This window comes from Bufo gargarizans, chromosome 7 (assembly GCF_014858855.1).
Source record: "Bufo gargarizans isolate SCDJY-AF-19 chromosome 7, ASM1485885v1, whole genome shotgun sequence".
NCBI lineage: Eukaryota > Metazoa > Chordata > Amphibia > Anura > Bufonidae > Bufo > Bufo gargarizans.
Window position 1 is genome coordinate 115,507,723 of NC_058086.1, and position 18,688 is coordinate 115,526,410.

Consider the following 18,688-nt stretch of genomic DNA (forward strand, 5'->3'; position numbering starts at 1 on the left):
TGTGACGTCATCGGCACAGGCGCATTGAGGATGGAGTGGGCGGCCGAGCGAGCGGCCGCCTCTCAGTGCGCATGTGCCGACTGAATACCGTTACGGTGCAGACGCAAGATCTTGATAGCAGACAGGGCCAGCAGAGGATGATCCCGTTCCCTGGCCCTGTCAATAAACATGCGGAGGGGGCGTCTTTAGGATCGGAGGATGCGGCTGCTACCAGCAAGTAGCCGCCCTACTTGCTGGTAACAAGGTAATTTGCATATTTTAAAAGCACATTTTTAACACAATCTACTGGACCAAAATGATTAATTAGATTATGTAGGCATAAATCTCTGTATAGGGATTATAAGTAAACAAAAACAAAAAACGGTTTAGTGGGGTGACAGAAGCCCTTTAACCTTGTCTTTGAATTCCTCATTCTTCCCATACATGGGGATCACAATCCTGTAAAATGCAGCTACTTACACTAAATCCCAGTCCAGAGCAGCTGTTTCAATGTCATTCATGAGTTTTATGAGTTTTCTCTTAAACTGATGTTCAAATCGTACATCATCTTCTATCACCAGGGCTTTCTCAAGGCCTCGATCAACCACCTAGAACAATAGGGTCGGGGAGAGCGTCACCAGAGATGGTAGAACAGGAGTATTGGGAACTCGTTCGATTTTTCACACTCTGATTTGCAGTTACTGGATATGATAAATGCTAAAGAACTGAAGGAAAGATCATATAAATATAAAATATAAACTAAGATATAGAACTGAATGGGACCTGAAATGTGAGTGGCTTTATCTGCATGCGGCTGGATACGTACATCAGCATAGTATTTCACTTCCATGTTGTTACTGTGTTCTCTGTGTTTTCATTTTTATATGGTTGTGTGTGTTGGCCAAAATGACCAACATTGTCTCCATATTACAAATTAAAATAAAATGACCTATATACAATGTAAAGTATGGTCATGTACATGAGGCCTAATTTATTTGCTTAAAATGATCTCAGTGTTTCTGTGCCATTTCTCAGCACTTACCTCTTTCCATACGTAATAATGACTGAGGAAGCATCCGATTTCACCCCTGGTCAGTGTTCTCTCGGAGTAGGGGTCGTGGTATCCAGGTAAGACATCGATATTTAGAGTCTTAAGCTGACTTGTATTAAGGGCCCTGAAAGAAAATGGACAGAAGATGATTACATGAGAAAATCATTATTTGCTGTTACAGTATACCCACGGCCATATACCGTAATGTCACAGCATTGCGCTGCTAGAGCTGCTGACAGAAACTCGCATATACAGGACAGAAATACGTATTTCCAGAACCACAAGTGTCGCTTCTTCGCCCTTCGCCATTGATTGTTCAGTGCTGTAGCTACAAGGGCCCGGGAATGTGCTTCATGCACGTACTCATGTTTGGATGGGGACAGAGCTCTGTTATTTGGTGATTAGGAGAGGCCAGACACTGGAGATAGTCAGGCAGGCATAACAATCTTCACTATGCTTCAAATAATATATATTTTTTTTTTTTTTCAATTTTAAGCATTTTAAGAAACAGCAGTAATTCAGTCTACTACAAGCACTGCCTTTACAGGAGCTGCACAGTTAAGGCTACTTTCACACTGGCGTTTTGGCTTTCCGTTTGTGAGATCCGTTCAGGGCTCTCACAAGCTGTCCAAAACGGATCAGTTTGAATTCTAATGAATTCTGAAAGGAAAAGAATCCCCTCTGAAGGCATCAGTTCAGTCTCCATTCCGCTTTGGAGACTGACACCAAAACGCTGCTTGCAGCGTTTTGGTGTCCGTTTGATGAAACTGGCACACAATGTAAGTCAATGGGGACGGATCCGTTTTCACTGACACAATCTGGCACAATAGAAAAGGGATCCGTCCTCTATTGACTTTCAATGGTGTTCAAGACGGATCCATCTTGGCTGTGTTACAGATAATACAAACGGATCCGTTCTGAACGGATGCAGACGGCTGTATTATCTGAACGGATCCGTCCATGACGGATCCGCACAAAACACGAGTGTGAAAGTAGCCTTAGTCTGCAGTGACGGCATCATTGAATCATTACGGCCCCTCACCTCTTTTATAATTGAGAGAGCACAAGCTCTATAAATGCTGAACATGGTGGAAGGAATTTGGATTCACCCCTGGTCACTCTCCATTTTATCTCATTTGTTTCCACAAGCAAAAGACAAGGGTACTTTCACACTCGCGGCAGGACGGATCCGGCAGGCTGTTCACCCCGTCGGATCCGTCCTTCCGCTGTTTCGCCGTGCCACCGGACCGCCGCTCCGTCCCCATTGACTATAATGGGGACGGGAGCGGTGCTCCGGCGCAGTATGGCAGTTCGCGGTCAGAGGTCGCCGGACTAAAAAGTCGGACATGCAGGACTTTTAGTCCGGCGGCCTTTCGCCGTGCACTGCCGTACTGCGTCGGAGCACCGCCCCGTCCCCATTATAGTCAATGGGGACGGAGCGGCGGCACGGTGAAACAGCGGAAGGACGGATCCGACAGGGTGACAGGGGAGATTATTTTCAAGATGTCACTTTATTCACAGACATCAGATATATTTAGATTATTATTATTGCACACTATAGGAAAAAGCGTCAGCCTCTCTGGTGGCCAGGACCATCACAGCGCACATAGGCTAGTGCCTCTTCCTATATTGTGCAAGCACGACCACCACTGATGGATTGCAGGGTGGTCTGTAACCATGGAAACGAGCAGTGTATAAAAATTAATCCAGCCAGCAAAGGAAGCAATATGGATAATAACAATATATTAGTAAGTGCCTTGTATTAACTTTCTCTACATGACAAATGCTATTTGCTGAAGTGAGACAACCCTTTAACTGTTCTTCTGTGTGACTGGTACTTTCACTTTCTCTTTGTGCCGGTCATCCTATTTCTAAATTACTATGAAGTCATAAACACTTATTTTATCCACATTCTTATCAGTAAGATAAGAACTGAGCTCTATTGAGTGTTTATAAGGTCAGCTCCCCAACTGATGGAAGAGAAATCAAGAAAATCCAGAAGCTGCTAATAGAGCATCTCAGCTATGTACAGAAAAAAAGGGCTCCATATATTTTTTTATAGCATTTAGTTTTGCCTTTCTAGGAACTATTTTTGGTTTGATGAAAATAACTATTTCCAGTATACAGGGATGGCTACGGGGCCAAAAACTGGGAGAAAAAATGCTGTAAAATAATCCATATTTAGACAAAATTTTAATGTATTAATGGCAATAAATATAATGTGAAATTTCCCTTTGAAGTGGGGAGGGAAAGTATTACATTTCTAGATTTGGAAATCTTCAAGGAAGGGAATAAGTTATCCACTCATAGTTATTTTAAACATAAATAGTGGTAGCTTCTGTTCATGTCTTGAATTCTATTCTATTTTTTATTAAAGGCTACATTTTTGTTTTCATTAACCACTTCACGTCCGCCCATAGATTATAAACATCCGGGAAATAGTTCTCTATCTCTGAATGGACGTTTTAAAACGTCCATTCAGAGATCGCAGCTGCACGCTAATCGTGCAGCTGCTGATCAGGTTGCCTGCTGTCAGTGACAGCAGGGCAACCCTTAGAGAAGGCAGGGACAGTTCCCAGGTGTCCCTGCCTTCTAGATCACTGTAGATGCGCTTCCTGTTCCGGCCCGGCGGTCATGTGACCGCCGGAGCCGGGTGAGTGCAGAAGCTGTGAGGTCTTCTACAGACCTCGATCAGCCCTGCACTGAGGCTGTACAGCACAGTATAGTTAAGTATCCCCCAGAGGTCTTGTATGACCTTAACGCTGGGTTCAGACCTGAGCGTTCGGAAACGAGCGCTCTGTATGCGCGATTGTACGGGCGTTTACAATCGCGCATACAGAGACAGGGGTGCACACATTGTCGCGCGTTCCCGAATATCTATGTGCGGGAACGCGCGACAAACGCCCAAAAAAAAGCTCAAGCACTTGTTTGAGCGTCGGGCGTTTTACAGCGCGATCGTACGCGCTGTAAAACGCCCAGGTGAGAACCATTCCCATAGGGAATCATTGGTTCTTGCCTGTTGTGCGTTTTACAGCGCGTAGGAACGCGCTGTAAAACGCTCAGGTGTGAACCCAGCGTTAGGGGGATGCAAAGTGTCAAATAAAAAAATAAAAAATAAAGTGTTAAAATAAAAAAATAAAAAAGGTTTCACATGTAAAAAAAAATTAATCCCCAAGTAAGGAATAAAAAAATTGTTAAAAATAGAAAAAATAAAAATAAAATAGACATATTTGGTATTGCCGCGTCCGTGACTCTAAATATATCACATGATCCACCCAGTCCGATAAACAAACAGCATAAAAAATTAAAAATAAAAACTGCCAAAAAAGGCAATTTTTGTTACCTTACACCACAAAAAGTGCAACACCAAGTGATCAAAAAGGTGTATGTCCCACGATATGGTACCAATAAAACAGTCACCTCATTCTGCAAAAAATGAGCCCCTACATAAGAAAATCGCTCAAAAAACAAACAAAAAACTATAGCTCTCAGAACATGGAGACACAAAAACATCATTTTTTTGTTTCAAAAAATGCTATTATTGTGTTAAAGTAAAATAAAAATAAAAAAGTACCGTATACATATTAGGTATCGCCGCGTCCGTAACAACCAGCTCTATAAAAATATCACATGCCCTAACCCCTCGGGTGAACACCGTAAAAAAACTGCCATTTTTGTCACCTTACATCACAAAAAGTGCAACACCAAGTGATCAAAAAGGCATATGTCCCACAAAATGGTACCAATAAAACCGTCACCTCATCCCGCAAGAAATGAGCCCCTACAAAAAAAATTTAAAAACTATTGCTCTCAGAACATGGACACATTAAAACTAAATTTTTTTTTTCAAAAATGCTATTATTGTGTAAAACTTAAATAAATAAGAAAAAGTATACATATTAGGTATCGCCAGGTCCGTAACGGTCTGCTAAATAAACGGTCTATAAAAATGTCCCTTGACCAAACCCCTCAGGTGAACACTGTAAAAATAAATAAATAAAAACTATGCTAAAACAACCAATTTTTTCGTCACCCTGCTCTATAAAGTGTTATAATGAATGATCAAAAAAACATATGTACCCAAAAATATTACCAATAAAATTGGCACCTTATCCCCTAGTTTCCAAAATGGGTCACTTTTTTTAGAGTTTCTACTGTAAGGGTGCATCAGGGGGGCTTCAAATGGGACGTGGCATCTAAAAACCATGTGGCGCTCCTTTTCTTCTGCGCCCTGCGTGTGCCCATACAGCAGTTTATGTCCACATGTGGGGTGTTTTTGTAAACCGCAGAATCTGGGTAATAAATGATGAGTTTTGTTTGGCTGTTAACCCTCGATGTGTTAAGGAAAAAATTGGATTAAAATGGAAAATCTGCCCAAAAAGTGAAATTTAAAAATTTGATCTCCATTTTTCTTTAATTCTTGTGGAACGCCTAAAGGGTTAACAAAGTTTGTAAAATCAGTTTTAAGTAACTCGAGGGGTGTAGTTTCTACAATGAGGTCATTTATGGGGGTATCCACTATGTAAGCCCCACAAAGTGAATTCAGACCTGAACTGGTCCTTAAAAAGTGAGTTTTGGCAATTTTCGTAAAAATTTTAAGAATTGCTTCAAAACTTCTAAGCCTTTTAACGTCCTAAAAAAATAAAATGACATTTCCAAAATGATGCCAACATATAGCAGACATATGGGGAATGTTAGGTAATACATATTTTATGAGGTATCACTTTCTGTTTTAAAAGCAGAGAAATAGAAATTTTAAAAATTCGCAATTTTCCAAAATTTTTGGTAAATTTAGGATTTTTTCATTAAATAAAGGTGACATATATAGACTCAAATTTATGACTATCATGAATACAATGTGTCATGAGAAAACAATCTGTGAATGGCTTGGATACGTAAAAGCGTTCCAAAGATATTACCACATAAAGTGAGATATGTCAGATTTGCAAAATTAGGCTCTGTCAGGAAGGGGGCAAATTGCCCAGATGTGAAGTGGTTAAAGGCTTTATGGACTCTGGACTCTTCCTGTACTGACGCTATACTGGTGTTCCCTGCATGTCCTTGCTCCCTCTGGAAAGGTACAGCTGGACGGTTGTCACACTACAGATGTAAATAGTGTAAGAAGGGTTTTGCCAGGCATGAAAACCAGCCAGCACTGCCAAGTGGGGAGGATTACCTCTGCCTGACAGTGGAGCTCAGGAGGTCTGTGTGCTGTGATCTGAGGGCCGTGTTGGGATCTGCGGCTTGAGCTGGGCTGGAGGGCTCAGGCCCCTGTGAGGGTGAATAGGCCGCCTAACGCCTGCCTGTGGACTTGACAAAGCAGAACTTCCAACAGGGTGTGAAGTAACACCCAGGAGAAAAGGTGTGTAAACGATCACCGAGCAACTTGTGTTTTTGTTTTCCTTTCACATGTGAATAAACACTGATGTTTTGAACCAAGAACTTGTACTTTGCCTCTGTGCTGCACCCGCTAATCCTAACTACCAGAGCGAATCCCCACAATAGTTACACTGCAGCAGATAGTTGTCACTATAACTCGTGGATTTAAAATATTTCAGGAGGACAGTGACAGAGATTTTTAGAAAGGAAATACAACTATGAACAAGTAGAAGTCTCTTTCATGTACTGGTCCTAGTGAATTGAGTGGTCACCATCCTCCTTACGTTAACCCTATATTTATTTCCAAATATTCTAGAGAGGCTTTAAAGGTAGAACAAATTGTTGAAAATAATTGGCACCTGGTTCAAAGTGACCTAGTGGTAGGGAACTTGGTGCCAGCTCAACCACAACTAGTTTTTGGGGGAGGGGTGATAATATTAAGGATATGCTAACTAAAAGCTACAGTAAATATGTGGATACACAAAAGGTGAGGGGATTAAATGCGTTGGGGGCTGTAACTGTAAAGCTTGTAAAACTGCTGGATCTTGAAACAAAATTACACCTGTTGTTTTATTTAGGGGGTGGATGCAGATAAGAAATTTAAGGTGAGGGATTTGACCTCTGGTCTTAAAAATGGCATTTATGTTTTGGAATATCCGATAGCAAATGTTATATGGGACAGATGAAGACCCGTATTAGGGAACATTGTACCAACATACGAAAAGGGCTTATCTCCAACAGCGTGTCGGCACAATTTAAGGAACACATGGGAAGGATTTTGGATTTGTACACTTGATGTACTTACACCGTGTAGGCAAATGGCTAGTGTTGATGGGGTTAACCTTTCCTATATAATGGGTATACAGACTTTTCTTGACCTTGCCCCACATAAAGCTGGAAGGAGGTGAAACCCTCAGCATTCATTATGGCACTTTATTGAAGCACTTTTTAAATGTCTTTTACGAGTATTTAATAAACCAATCAGCTTTTAACTTTTCCATTTGTTCTTCATATATGTCCTCTTCCTCTCTATAAGTTGATCAGCTGACAGGTTTGTGATCTGGAATCTGCAGAAGAAAGTCTGCTCGGGCAGTCAGTAGAACTAGAGACCTGCCAACCCTCTCCCTGCCCGTGTCCATCGGGTGGTCGTGAGTCAACACTGGACATGCAGTGCTTCTAATCTTCCAAATGTAATATCCCTGGAGTAGAAGTGTTCTATTTCCCCCTAAATGACATCACTATCCACTCCCACTGTAAAAATACAAAAATGTGTAAGTAAGCCCAAACGTCACAAAGTCCCTATTTTGCAACTTTTTGAAGCTGGAATTCTGAAGACAGAGCTTGATAAAGTCCTGTGGGGGCATGTTGGGGACAATAGCACCGAGGGGGCTTACAGAGACTTTTTCTGAAGCATATATCCCCTAACAGAATATTCCACAGAGAAGAGCCATATTGAGCACCATACATCTGCACATGGACTGCCTAAACTCCCATAGTTATCTAAGCAAACAATACATTTAGCAGATTTTATTATATAGTATAAGTGATGAACAAAACGGGTTCTAACATTCACTCTAAAATCACAAACATTTTCTTTTTCAAATAAGAGCATTTTTGTATAAAAGACATGAAGTCGAAACAAGTGATGAAATAATTAAAAATGTTTTCCGCTTTGCTGTCACTCAAGGTCTTCGACTTGTACTATAGAGTGACAATAATGCGGATAACCAGGGATTCTAATCTTATGCATCCGATATTAGCAATATTTGCTTTAGAATTTTGTGTTGCGGGAGATATGCAGATAATGGCATATACAGTGTGATATCCAAACATTAGACAACCACCTGTCATAACCATACTCTTTTCTTCTTTATCTAGAAACGTGTATTATTCAACACATAGAAACATTTCTAGAAAGATAGAAAAATGATAGAAAAATGAAAGCACAGCATTAGTTTGGCATTGTAGACTTACTTGCCATCCACTGCATCAAATATCTTCACCTGGATTTGCAGTTCATATAGACTACGTAGCATCCGGACACGCCGATCTAGGCGACGCTTCAAATTGATCAGGAAAACCTGATGGAAAACGATTACTAAGTATTAAATGGTACATGTTTTGCTTGTATATTGAAATGTGTAGTCTACAGAAGATTCACAAAGTTTTGGGTGACTTTTTATAAATGCATCACACCAACCACAGCATCAGCATAGATACATACAATTCCTAACTTCTCAGCTGTAGAATTTCAAGACTCCCATGCCGTCCTTTTTTACGACTAGAGACGAGTGAAGTATTTGAAAAATTTGATTTACAAGCGCATTTCTTTGTAAGTAGTGGGTGCAATGATAGAGAGCGGCGGTTGCGCCATCCACAGGTGGCATGTTCATACATGATGGCAGCATCTGATATGTACATAACACTGTGTAAAATAAAAAAATAAAAATCATACTTACCTGCTCCATTTGCTCGTGACAGGCTCACCACTGCGATCTTGCTTGAAGAGCTGGTGCAAAATCTCGCACGGCCTGAGATTAAACGATCGTACATCACCGTGCACAGGATTTCAGCCGAGATCTTTAAGCAAGATGGCGGCGGCTGGCCCATCGCAAGCAAATGGAGCAGGTAAGTATGATTTTTTTTATTTACACCGTGTTATGTATATCAGATGCCAAGATCATGAATAAACGTGGCACCTGAGGGGCACAATGACGCCGCTCCCTGTCATTGCACTCACTGCTTACAAAGAAATGCGCTTTGTGACAAAGTAATTCATCATGAACCACATTTTTTTGGTTAAATTCGGCCCGAAGCAACCAAATCGAATTTTCAAATACTTTGTGGGGTTCGATTCGCTCAACACTGCTTATAAGTAAAGACTGCATTTTAAAGAAGGTAAGTAGTATGCTAGTAAACTCAAGGCTACCGAAAAACCAACTGTATCCTGGAGCGTGAAAGTTTCAGGTGTGGAAGCATTGAAACGTCTTTCGCTGGCAGACTAAGGCGCCTGGCAGACGAGCATGAGCGGATTAGGTCCGGATGCATTGCGAATGCGTTCAGTGAAAAATGTGTGATTTCGCAGACAAGTTCATTCAGTTTTGTTTGTGATCGCGTTTAGTTTTCATGGCGTGGGTGCAATGCGATTGAATGCGTTTTACGCTCACGTGATAAAAAACTGAGGTATCCAAACAACATCTCTTAGCAACCATCTGTGAAAAACGCTGAATATAGAACATGCTGCGATTTTCACGCAACACACAAGTGATGCGTGAAAACCAACGCTCATGTACACAGCCCCATTGAAATGAATGGGTCCGGATTCCATGCGGGCACAATGTGTTCACATCACGCATTGCACCAGCTTGTGTGAAAGGGGCCTAATGCTCTGTGCGCTGTTCTGACTCTTATGTTTGCCATATATGCCAGGAAAAGCTCCCAGCATATATGTTAAGCGTATCCATAGGGCTCCATTTACCTGACTGACTGGAACACAATTACATACCTTTTTTAACTGTATAAGAAATGCAGCAGATCATGTGGTACACATTTCTTTACAATGGGGCCCTATGAGTGACATACATTGGCAAATTTCCTCCAAGGATAGAGCTTAAAGGGGTTATCATCAGAAATCATACAATACCTGACAATCTACAGATGGAGCAGGGTTAGCACTCCAGCTCTTAACTCTAATTTCTTAACTCATCCCGTTATCTTGAGACAAAAGCCATTGAAAAGCAATTGAAGGTGTTTGCTTAACGCATTTAGTTTAGATAGCACGTCTCACGAGTGTTAACCATACTACATCTGTATTTCTAACAAGGATAGAACCAGCCGTGTACCGCACATGATCCCACCATTTCTAGCTTCAATTGCTTTGTTAGATTTCCCTCCAGCTGGCAGGTCAGGTGGTGTGTTCTTTTGCAGAGGGCTTTCCCTGTAACTGTCACAGCTTCTAATAGTAGATATGGCTGGGGGCAGTTGAAGAATGGAACTGAGCATGTGCGACCACCTCTGTAGGTAGACGTCTACATTACTATGCAGATTAAACACTGAGGGGTGCCATCACAATGGAGTATAGAGAATATTTCACAAACATTTTTGTAACAAAATCTAAATTACAAAAGTAACTAGTTTTTCATACTGACATATTAAAATACCATTTAAAGGGTGTCTGTCAGCAGATTTGTACCTATGGAACTGGCTGACCTGTTACACGTGCACTTGGCAGCTGAAGACATTTGTATTGGTCCCATGTTCATATGAAGTTTTAATACATGCAAATGAGGGGTGTTGCCATTACACCTAGATCCTCATCTCTCTCTGCAACTGGACCAGGCAGTCTAAATGTGATCACACCTGCCTGACTCTGACCCTGCCTGAGTAAAAAATTCTGGTAGTTTAGGATCAAAATGGTGACCATCGCTGACCACAGTTTTTCTGTTGTATGCACATAAAGACAAGTCAGCTGTGTAGTTTAAGGAATTCACCATAAAACTGCATATACAAAACAACATTTTTCAAAATCTGTGCAAATATATTCAAAAAGAAAAGCTAACATGTTAAATGGACATAAGTATCCAGACCCTTAGCCATGAAACTTGCACACAGATCACAGCACACAGACCTCCTGAGCTCCACTGTCAAAAAAAAAAAAAAAAGCATGTACAGCAGTGTTTCTTAACTTCAGTCCTCAGGGCCCACCTGCTGGTCATGTTTTTAGGATTGCCTTAGCATTGCACAGGTGATATAATTAGTGTCAATGCATCTGGACTTACCGCAGGCATTCATTCTATGAGATATTCTCAAATCATGACCAGCAGGTGGGCCCGGAGGACTAGAGTTGAGAAACACTGACCAAAAGAACTCTCAGACTGTGAGGAACAAGATTCACTGGTCTGATGAAACTAAGACTGAACTTCGTGGCCTCAATTCTAAATGTAATATCTAGAAACCAGGCAATCCTCATTACCTACCCAATAAACATCCCTACAATGAAGCACGGTGGTGACAGCATCATTATGTGGGAGTGCTTTCAGTGGTTGGGACAGGGAGATTCATCAGGGTTGAGGGAAAGCTGAATGGAACAAAGTACAAACATATTTTTAATTAAAAACCTGATTTAGAGTGTTCTGGACTTCAGACTGGGCTGAAGGTTCTCCTTCGAACAAGATATTGACTGTAAGCACACAGTCAAGATAACACAAATGAATTAGGGACGGCTCTGTGAATGGATTTGGGTGGCCCAGCTAGAGCCCTGACTAATAGAGAGATATTAAAATGGCTGTCCACCATCCAACCAGACAGACCATGAGAAGATCTGCAGAGAAGAATGCCAGAAAATCCCCAAATCCAGGTGTGCCAACCTTGTGGTATCATCCCCAAGATTTGAGGCTGTAATCACTGCCAAAGGTGCTTCAATTAAGTACAGGTAAAGGGTCTGAATACTTATGTCAATGCAATATTTTAGTTTTTGCTTTACAATAAATTAGCAAAGGTGTCAAACATTCTGTTTTTGCTTTGTCACTATGGGTAATGAGTGCAGAATGATGAGGAAAAGCTTGAATTGTTTTTTCTTTAAGTTCTGGCCACAAATGATCAAACTGTTAATCTTTTGATCCACAGCAAGAAAACCTCGAAACACCTGGAGTCAATTAGTGCAAGACTGTAAACAGTAGCTCTTCAATTAGTGGACGTACATTCCTCGCCTGGAATCCTTGGAATGGTCTTTTACATATTACCTCTAACAAATTTTACAGGTTAACCCTGAAGCTGCCCCTCCAGCTTCTATGACCTTTGAAATGATAGACTCTGCTAAGTCAATATGAAGCCTACACCGTGTTATTTACTGTAACTTGCAAAATGGGATCCTCAAAACAGATGCCTATGAGGCACATCCAGCCATTCTTTAATTCCGATATAGTGCTTTAGACTGATGGGGATGCAACTAAGGCTGAGCTCACATTAGCATTTAGCTTTCCATTCTTCTGATCCATCAGAAGAAGAGAGAGAAAAACAGGACTTTTTGGGGGTAAAAAAAAAATGGATCTGAGACAGAAATGGCTCAAACAGATGACAACTTATGCAACAGGATCCGTTTTTTTACAGGATCCTGTTTTTTTATTTTCTCTCTCTCCTCTTCTGATGGACGGAAAGCTAAACGGTAATGTGAGCGCAGCCTAATCCTGTTGTATCATCATGAGACACTCTGCATACCGTTTCGAAAAATCATTTCATATTGAATTCTGAGACATTAGAGAGAATCCTCTGGCCAGAAGGCATATCAGGGCCAGAGTAGAGAGCATTAAAGGGGACCTGTCACCTCTCCTGACATGTCAGATTTAGAAGCTACTTCCATTCCTCTTGTAGTACCAAAAATAGCTTTGAATATGCATTGTGTAATGCTTAATATCACCTGTTGTATCGCTGTTGGGGGATTGAACATTTACTACTGTGCAAGAGGTCTCAGCAGGGGGAAGGCTGTAATCAGCTTATTCTTAAGGGATCCTTGTAAAAAGTAGTGTTGTCTGAGAACCGCTTTAAGCCTGGAGACTCCTATGTTAGGAAAATGCCTCCAAAGTGTTGCATTAAGCTCGGCATCATCATCATTCATCAACTTTTCATACTGTAAGTATGATAAATCTGTCTTGATGAGCTTTACTGTGGTTAGTTTAGTGTCCATCGTTAGTCCTAGGTCAGCAGCATACCAGAGAAGAATAACTCACCTCGTCAAACCCTAACTTGTCTGGCTGTTTGGATGGCACATGGACGTATCGTGATGTCTCCAGTGGAGGTCGATCAACTAAAATACATAAAATTATAAACTTGTTTATTGCATATTAGAAGGAGAAATAACAGCAGTACCACCAGAATCCCATTCTAATTTCCTATTATCATAAATACACATCTTCGAATTTTGAGGAATCCAAAAATGTACCAAATACTTAGTGAATTTCAAGTACCACTGGTTTATAGTGAATCTTTGCTGCTTACGTCTTCTTTTCAGACTACAGACTGCTGTAAACAGTTATATTTGCTCTCCTGTTAGATTTGCAAGACATGCTCCCTGCAGCTGTGTAGGCAATTCTGATAATAAGCCTATAGGTATTTCTATTCATTGTATTTCCTGTAAGTACAGGAATCCAGTTACTCATAAAGCCTTATTCACACAGTCAGTGTTTGGTCAGTGATTTCTATCGGTTATTATGAGCCAAAACAGGTATCAGTCAAACACAGAGAATGGGAGCAAATCTTTCCAATAAATCTAATCTCTCTGTAGCTTCCACTCCTGATTTTGGCTCACAATCACTGATGGAAATCACTGACCAAACACTGACGTGTGAATAAGGGTCCTCCAATGTTGACCTGAGAACCCCTGCACACAGGTGTGTGTATGTAGCATATGGATAGAGATTATCCTGGAAAGTAGTTGTAAAAAGATCTACTTCGGCTCCAGGACAGATGATCTTCTCAAACCCCAACCTGTAGAACTAAAACATCTGTTTGTCATTGAAGCAGTCAGGTTGAATAGTCTGTCCCCGGCTTTGTAGTTTACAGCTGGTGACATGAAACTACTTGTCCCATCATGACTTGAACACCCAGTGTTGCGGGAAGCTAGAAGCAGAAGTGAGGAGACTTGTAGGCCTATGATGATTCTCCCATTTGCTAGGACTAGGATCCAGACTGGCGGTTTGGTGGTCAGCACGTTAGCACTGTTGCCCTGGGGAGGGACCGCCATGTGAACAAGGGAGATAACTACATGGCGTTTGTATGTTCTGCTTGTGTTTGTATTGGTTTCCTCTGGATGCTTCTGCTTTCAACCACACTCCCCAAACACACTAATACTTAGTTACAGTCATTTCTGATTTTGCTTGTGAGCATATATGGAGGCAGGGGCCGAAGTGAGCGATGAAAATCGATGTAAAATTCTGTGCAATGTTACCACAACCTATTCTTTATTAGGACCAGAAAGGCTGACAGTAGACATGAAATGTCCTCGTGTTTTAGACAAGTTTTTCTATACCTGGGGTACACATATTTTAATGTGTACCTGCCACAGGTCCAGGGGGTACACTGCAGGTACCCTCACCAACCACAGCAGATGATTGGGAGATTAGTAGTGTTGAGCGAACTTTTTAGTTCAGTGTACAAGGTTCGGGTTATCTAAGAATTAGATTATGGATTCCGCTACCACAAACCATAACTTATGGTAGCAGAATACATAACGGAATTCTGAGATAACCAGAACATTGTCTATCGAACTGGAAACCACACGTTCCGTTATGTACTCTGCTACCACGGACCATAAGTTATGGTTCATGGTAGCGGAATCCATAATGTAATTCTTAGATAACCCGAACCTTGGACGCCGAACTGGAAACCCCAAGTTTGTTCAACACTAGTTATTAGTACGTACATTCCCATGAGGGGGGTGTCCTGGTGTCCTGGCGCCTGCAGCAGCAGTAGGGATCTGCCAGCCTGAGGGTAAGTGGCACCGTGCCCCTTTAGGCTACTTTCACACTAGCGTTTGATCGGATCCGTTCTGAACGGATCCGATCATATTAATGCAGACGGAGGCTCCGTTCATTATGGATCCGTCTGCATTAATAACTTAGAAAAAATTCTAAGTGTGAAAGCAGCCTGAGCGGATCCGTTCAGACTTTCAATGTAAAGTCAATGGGGGACGGATCCGCTTGAAGATTGAGCCATATGGGCTCATCTTCAAGCGGATCCGTTCCCATTGACTTACATTGTAAGTCTGAACGGATCCGCTCGCATCCGCACGGCCAGGCGGACAGCTGAACGCTGCAAGCAGCGTTCAGCTGTCCGCCTGTCCGTGCGGAGGCGAGCGGAGCGGAGGCTGAACGCCGCCAGACTGATGCAATCTGAGCGGATCCGCTCCATTCAGACTGCATCAGGGCTGGACGGAGGCGTTCGGGTCCGCTCGTGAGCTCCTTCAAACGGAGCTCACGAGCGGACCAACGAGCGCAAGTGTGAAAGGAGCCTTACTTCGTTAACTTCCAGACTGTTTGCTGTTCCCGCTGCAGCATATGTATAGATACGTGCAGGACAGCCAGCTAACCAGCAGAGCACAGGACAGTGCTGAGAAAAGGGAGAGAAAGGGAAGCAGTTTTCGCAGGTGAGTTCGATGCGTCTGCTTCTGAATTAAAGGGATTCGCCCATCTGGGACATTGATTGATCTCTAGGACATGCCATTAATGTCAGTTAGGTGCGGGTCCGGCAGTCCCATAGCAATGAAAACAGAGGTATACACAAACAAAAAAAGACAAAAAACAGCGCCTCATGTGCAGTACGTCTGGACAAAAAAAAAATTGGAAATGGTGCGTATTGCGTCACAACAGCTATAGAAGCCTTGCTGGTGTTTACCCTCACCAGCTGAAGGTGATGCCTTACTGCTGCCTGGTTCCATCCTGTCTCGTCGCCATGAGCTTCTGGGGAAGTCGATTTGAAGGTTGAAAAAAAAAATAGGACCACTTTCCGGCGCTGTAGGCATATAAATCGATCCGCACGATGGCTTGGATGTTTTTTCTTCTTATTTAATGATATAAAGCTCAGGATTTCGTCTCGTACTTCTGGTCCGCAAAAAGATAGAACATGTCCTATCTTTTTGTGGAACGGGAGGATAGCGGACCCATTAAAGTGAATGGGTCCGCAATCCGCTGCGGCTGCCCCACGGTCGGTGTTCGTGCACAGTCGGCCACTGGGCGCAGGAGGCCATACACTGATTTATTGGACAGGACTGTTCAACGCTGTATGTGTCTCTATAGAGAGTATAAATGTATATTAGCCATGGCGCAAGGGCCACACAATATTATTTGCATAATGGAAGAGCTGTAAGCCTCCGGCATAAACCTGTCATGTATGGCAGTCTAAAGCAGGGGTGCAAGACCCACGGGAAGCATGCAGCACCCAGAGCCATGGTTTGAGGCCCCGTCATGTGATCAGCTGTATTTCTGCCTGGAGCGCCGCACAATTTCCGGATTACAGCACCTGTTCCCGCCCTGTAGGAGGAGCAGGTCGGTTCCCCAGCTGTCAGTGACAGTGGAGTAGCCGAGGAGAAGGCAGAAGATGTTTATCAGGGCTTCTGCCTTCTCCACAGATAGGTGAGCGACAGGCTGAGCAGTTTAGACCCGGTGATCATATGTTCACCGGGTGTCAGGAGCAGAGGAGTGCAGAGCCTGATCAATTCTTCCCTGTGTAGTAGCCTGGTTTCCCCTGTAACTGGGGCTCCTTTGGATTCTCCAGTTACAGTGTAAACAGTGCAAAAAAAAAAATCTGTGTCCCCCATAGGTTTTTTATTGACCTTTTGGGGACAAATTATGTGGCAAATAAATATTTTTTTAAAACAAAAAAAAAATACAAATAAAAGGAAAAAAAGGTGCATGGAGGACATACAGTGCTGCAAAAATATATATAAAAATAAATAAATAAATAAAATACAAGTAAAAGTAAACAATAAAAAGGAAAAAGTGCAAAAGAAAATTGTTCACTGTCCCCCAACGGTCTTTTTATGACCTCTTGTGGGACTTATTATGTGGCAAAAATATATTTTAAAAATAAATAATACGTGATTATTAAAAAAAATTTAATACAAAATAAATAAAATGCAAACAGGAAAAAAGGAAAATGTGGAAAATAAAAAAAGTCAGTGTCCCCCAAAAGTCTTTTAGTAGCAAGAATATATTCAAAAGAATTATAAAATACATAAAAGAAAAAATGCCCACACCAACCAAAACCATTACAATTATCACCCCATTCATGTTGTTAAACATACAGGGAACTAATTATAAAAATTTGCATATTTAAATAATGAGCTATAGTTTGGAAAAAAAATTATAAAATTGTAGTTCCCCCTAATAAAACTAAAAAAATATATTAAAAAGCCCTGTGTCATGTAAAAAAAAGCTGCAAAAGTTATTGTGGTAGTCCAACAAATAGTGTTTGAACCACATGCTCTAAATGAAAAAAAAAAAAGGGACTGGTCATTAAAGGGATTCTGTCACCAAGTTTTGTGCTATATGTAAATTAGTCTTGTATGTGTTTAAGGGGCTGTACTAACCTTCCTGGAGCCCAGCCGTGCCCAGCCACGGCTGCCTGTGAAAGAGCCCAGCACTGCCTATGTCCTCTGAATCTCCTCCTTTCATCAACTATAGATTGCGCATGCGTAGTGCCGGTATAGTGTTCGTTCCCTGTGCTGGCATCAGCCTCAGGGAAATTACTCCGCATGCACGAGCTCGCGCATCACGAGATTACGGCAATCTATAGTTGATGAAAGGAGGAGATTCGGAGGACATAGGCGGTGCTGGGCTCCTTCACAGGCAGCCGTGGCTGGGCACGGCTGGGCTCCAGGAAGGTTAGTACAGCCCCTTGGACACATACAAGACTCATTTACATATCTATAAAATCCTTTTATAAAGAAATTAAAACCACACAGCCCTATAGGACAGCTATATTGCGGACATGCTAGCGGCGATCTAGCCGTGCATGTCCGCAGCTCTATAGCACAAAACTTGGTGACAGAATCCCTTTAAGCCCTTTTCAGGCCTGGTTATTAAAAGGCAGACATCCCAACCTGCAAAAACTCATTTCAGGGAGGCGCACTTCTCATTTCCGGGAGGTTTTCTATATTTTTTTCTTTCACAAACTTTTTATTACATTTTCCAAACATATGCAGTATCTGCACACTTTGCTCTATGGTGTGGAGGACTGGGCTTATTACCACCCTGCCCCAAATTATCATATTTATGTATATGATTAAAGGGATTCTGTCACCACCTATAAGCCCTGTGAGCTAAACATATGCTCATGTCCAGGGTAGCATTCTGATTTCTAAGGTGGCCTTATAAAAGCTATTTGTGGCTTTATTCTGCGGAAAAACAGGTTTTACTAACCTGCCAATCATTAAGGTGCCCAAGCAGGGGAGGTCTGCGGATGCATGGTGCCCGGCCGCACGCATCGCCGTTTGTGCCCAGCGCCGCGTTCTACTCCTCAGTGCCGCCTCTCTCTCTCTCCCCCTCCTCCCGCTTTGAGATCCCGCGAGTGCGCACAGGCTCAGCCTGATGCGCCGTTGCGGACTGCTGGCATCGGCTTCTTCTTGCACTGTGCGCACGCACCGAAAAGGGGACACTGCTACAGGTTGCCGGAAACGAGTAAACCTTTCTGGGATATATTGTTTCACATGCGGGCGTCATGGAGCCGCTATCTAATAGCAGGCTAATAGCAGGAGACTCCCTGAACGTCTGGGAGACTTGAGATCCC

General features: G+C 42.2%; 1 protein-coding gene across 1 annotated transcript in view; it reads right to left on the reverse strand.

Moving 5' to 3' along the window:
- COLGALT2 (collagen beta(1-O)galactosyltransferase 2) overlaps positions 1–18,688 on the reverse strand; it is a 158,776-nt gene that overhangs the window by 13,559 nt on the left and 126,529 nt on the right. Inside the window, exons 7-10 of the mRNA XM_044301742.1 lie at positions 13,135–13,211; positions 8,384–8,490; positions 1,022–1,154; positions 460–587 (exon numbers count right to left, since the gene is read on the reverse strand). Of these exons, the coding sequence (XP_044157677.1) occupies positions 460–587; positions 1,022–1,154; positions 8,384–8,490; positions 13,135–13,211 (445 nt within the window). The remainder of the gene's footprint in view (positions 1–459; positions 588–1,021; positions 1,155–8,383; positions 8,491–13,134; positions 13,212–18,688) is intronic.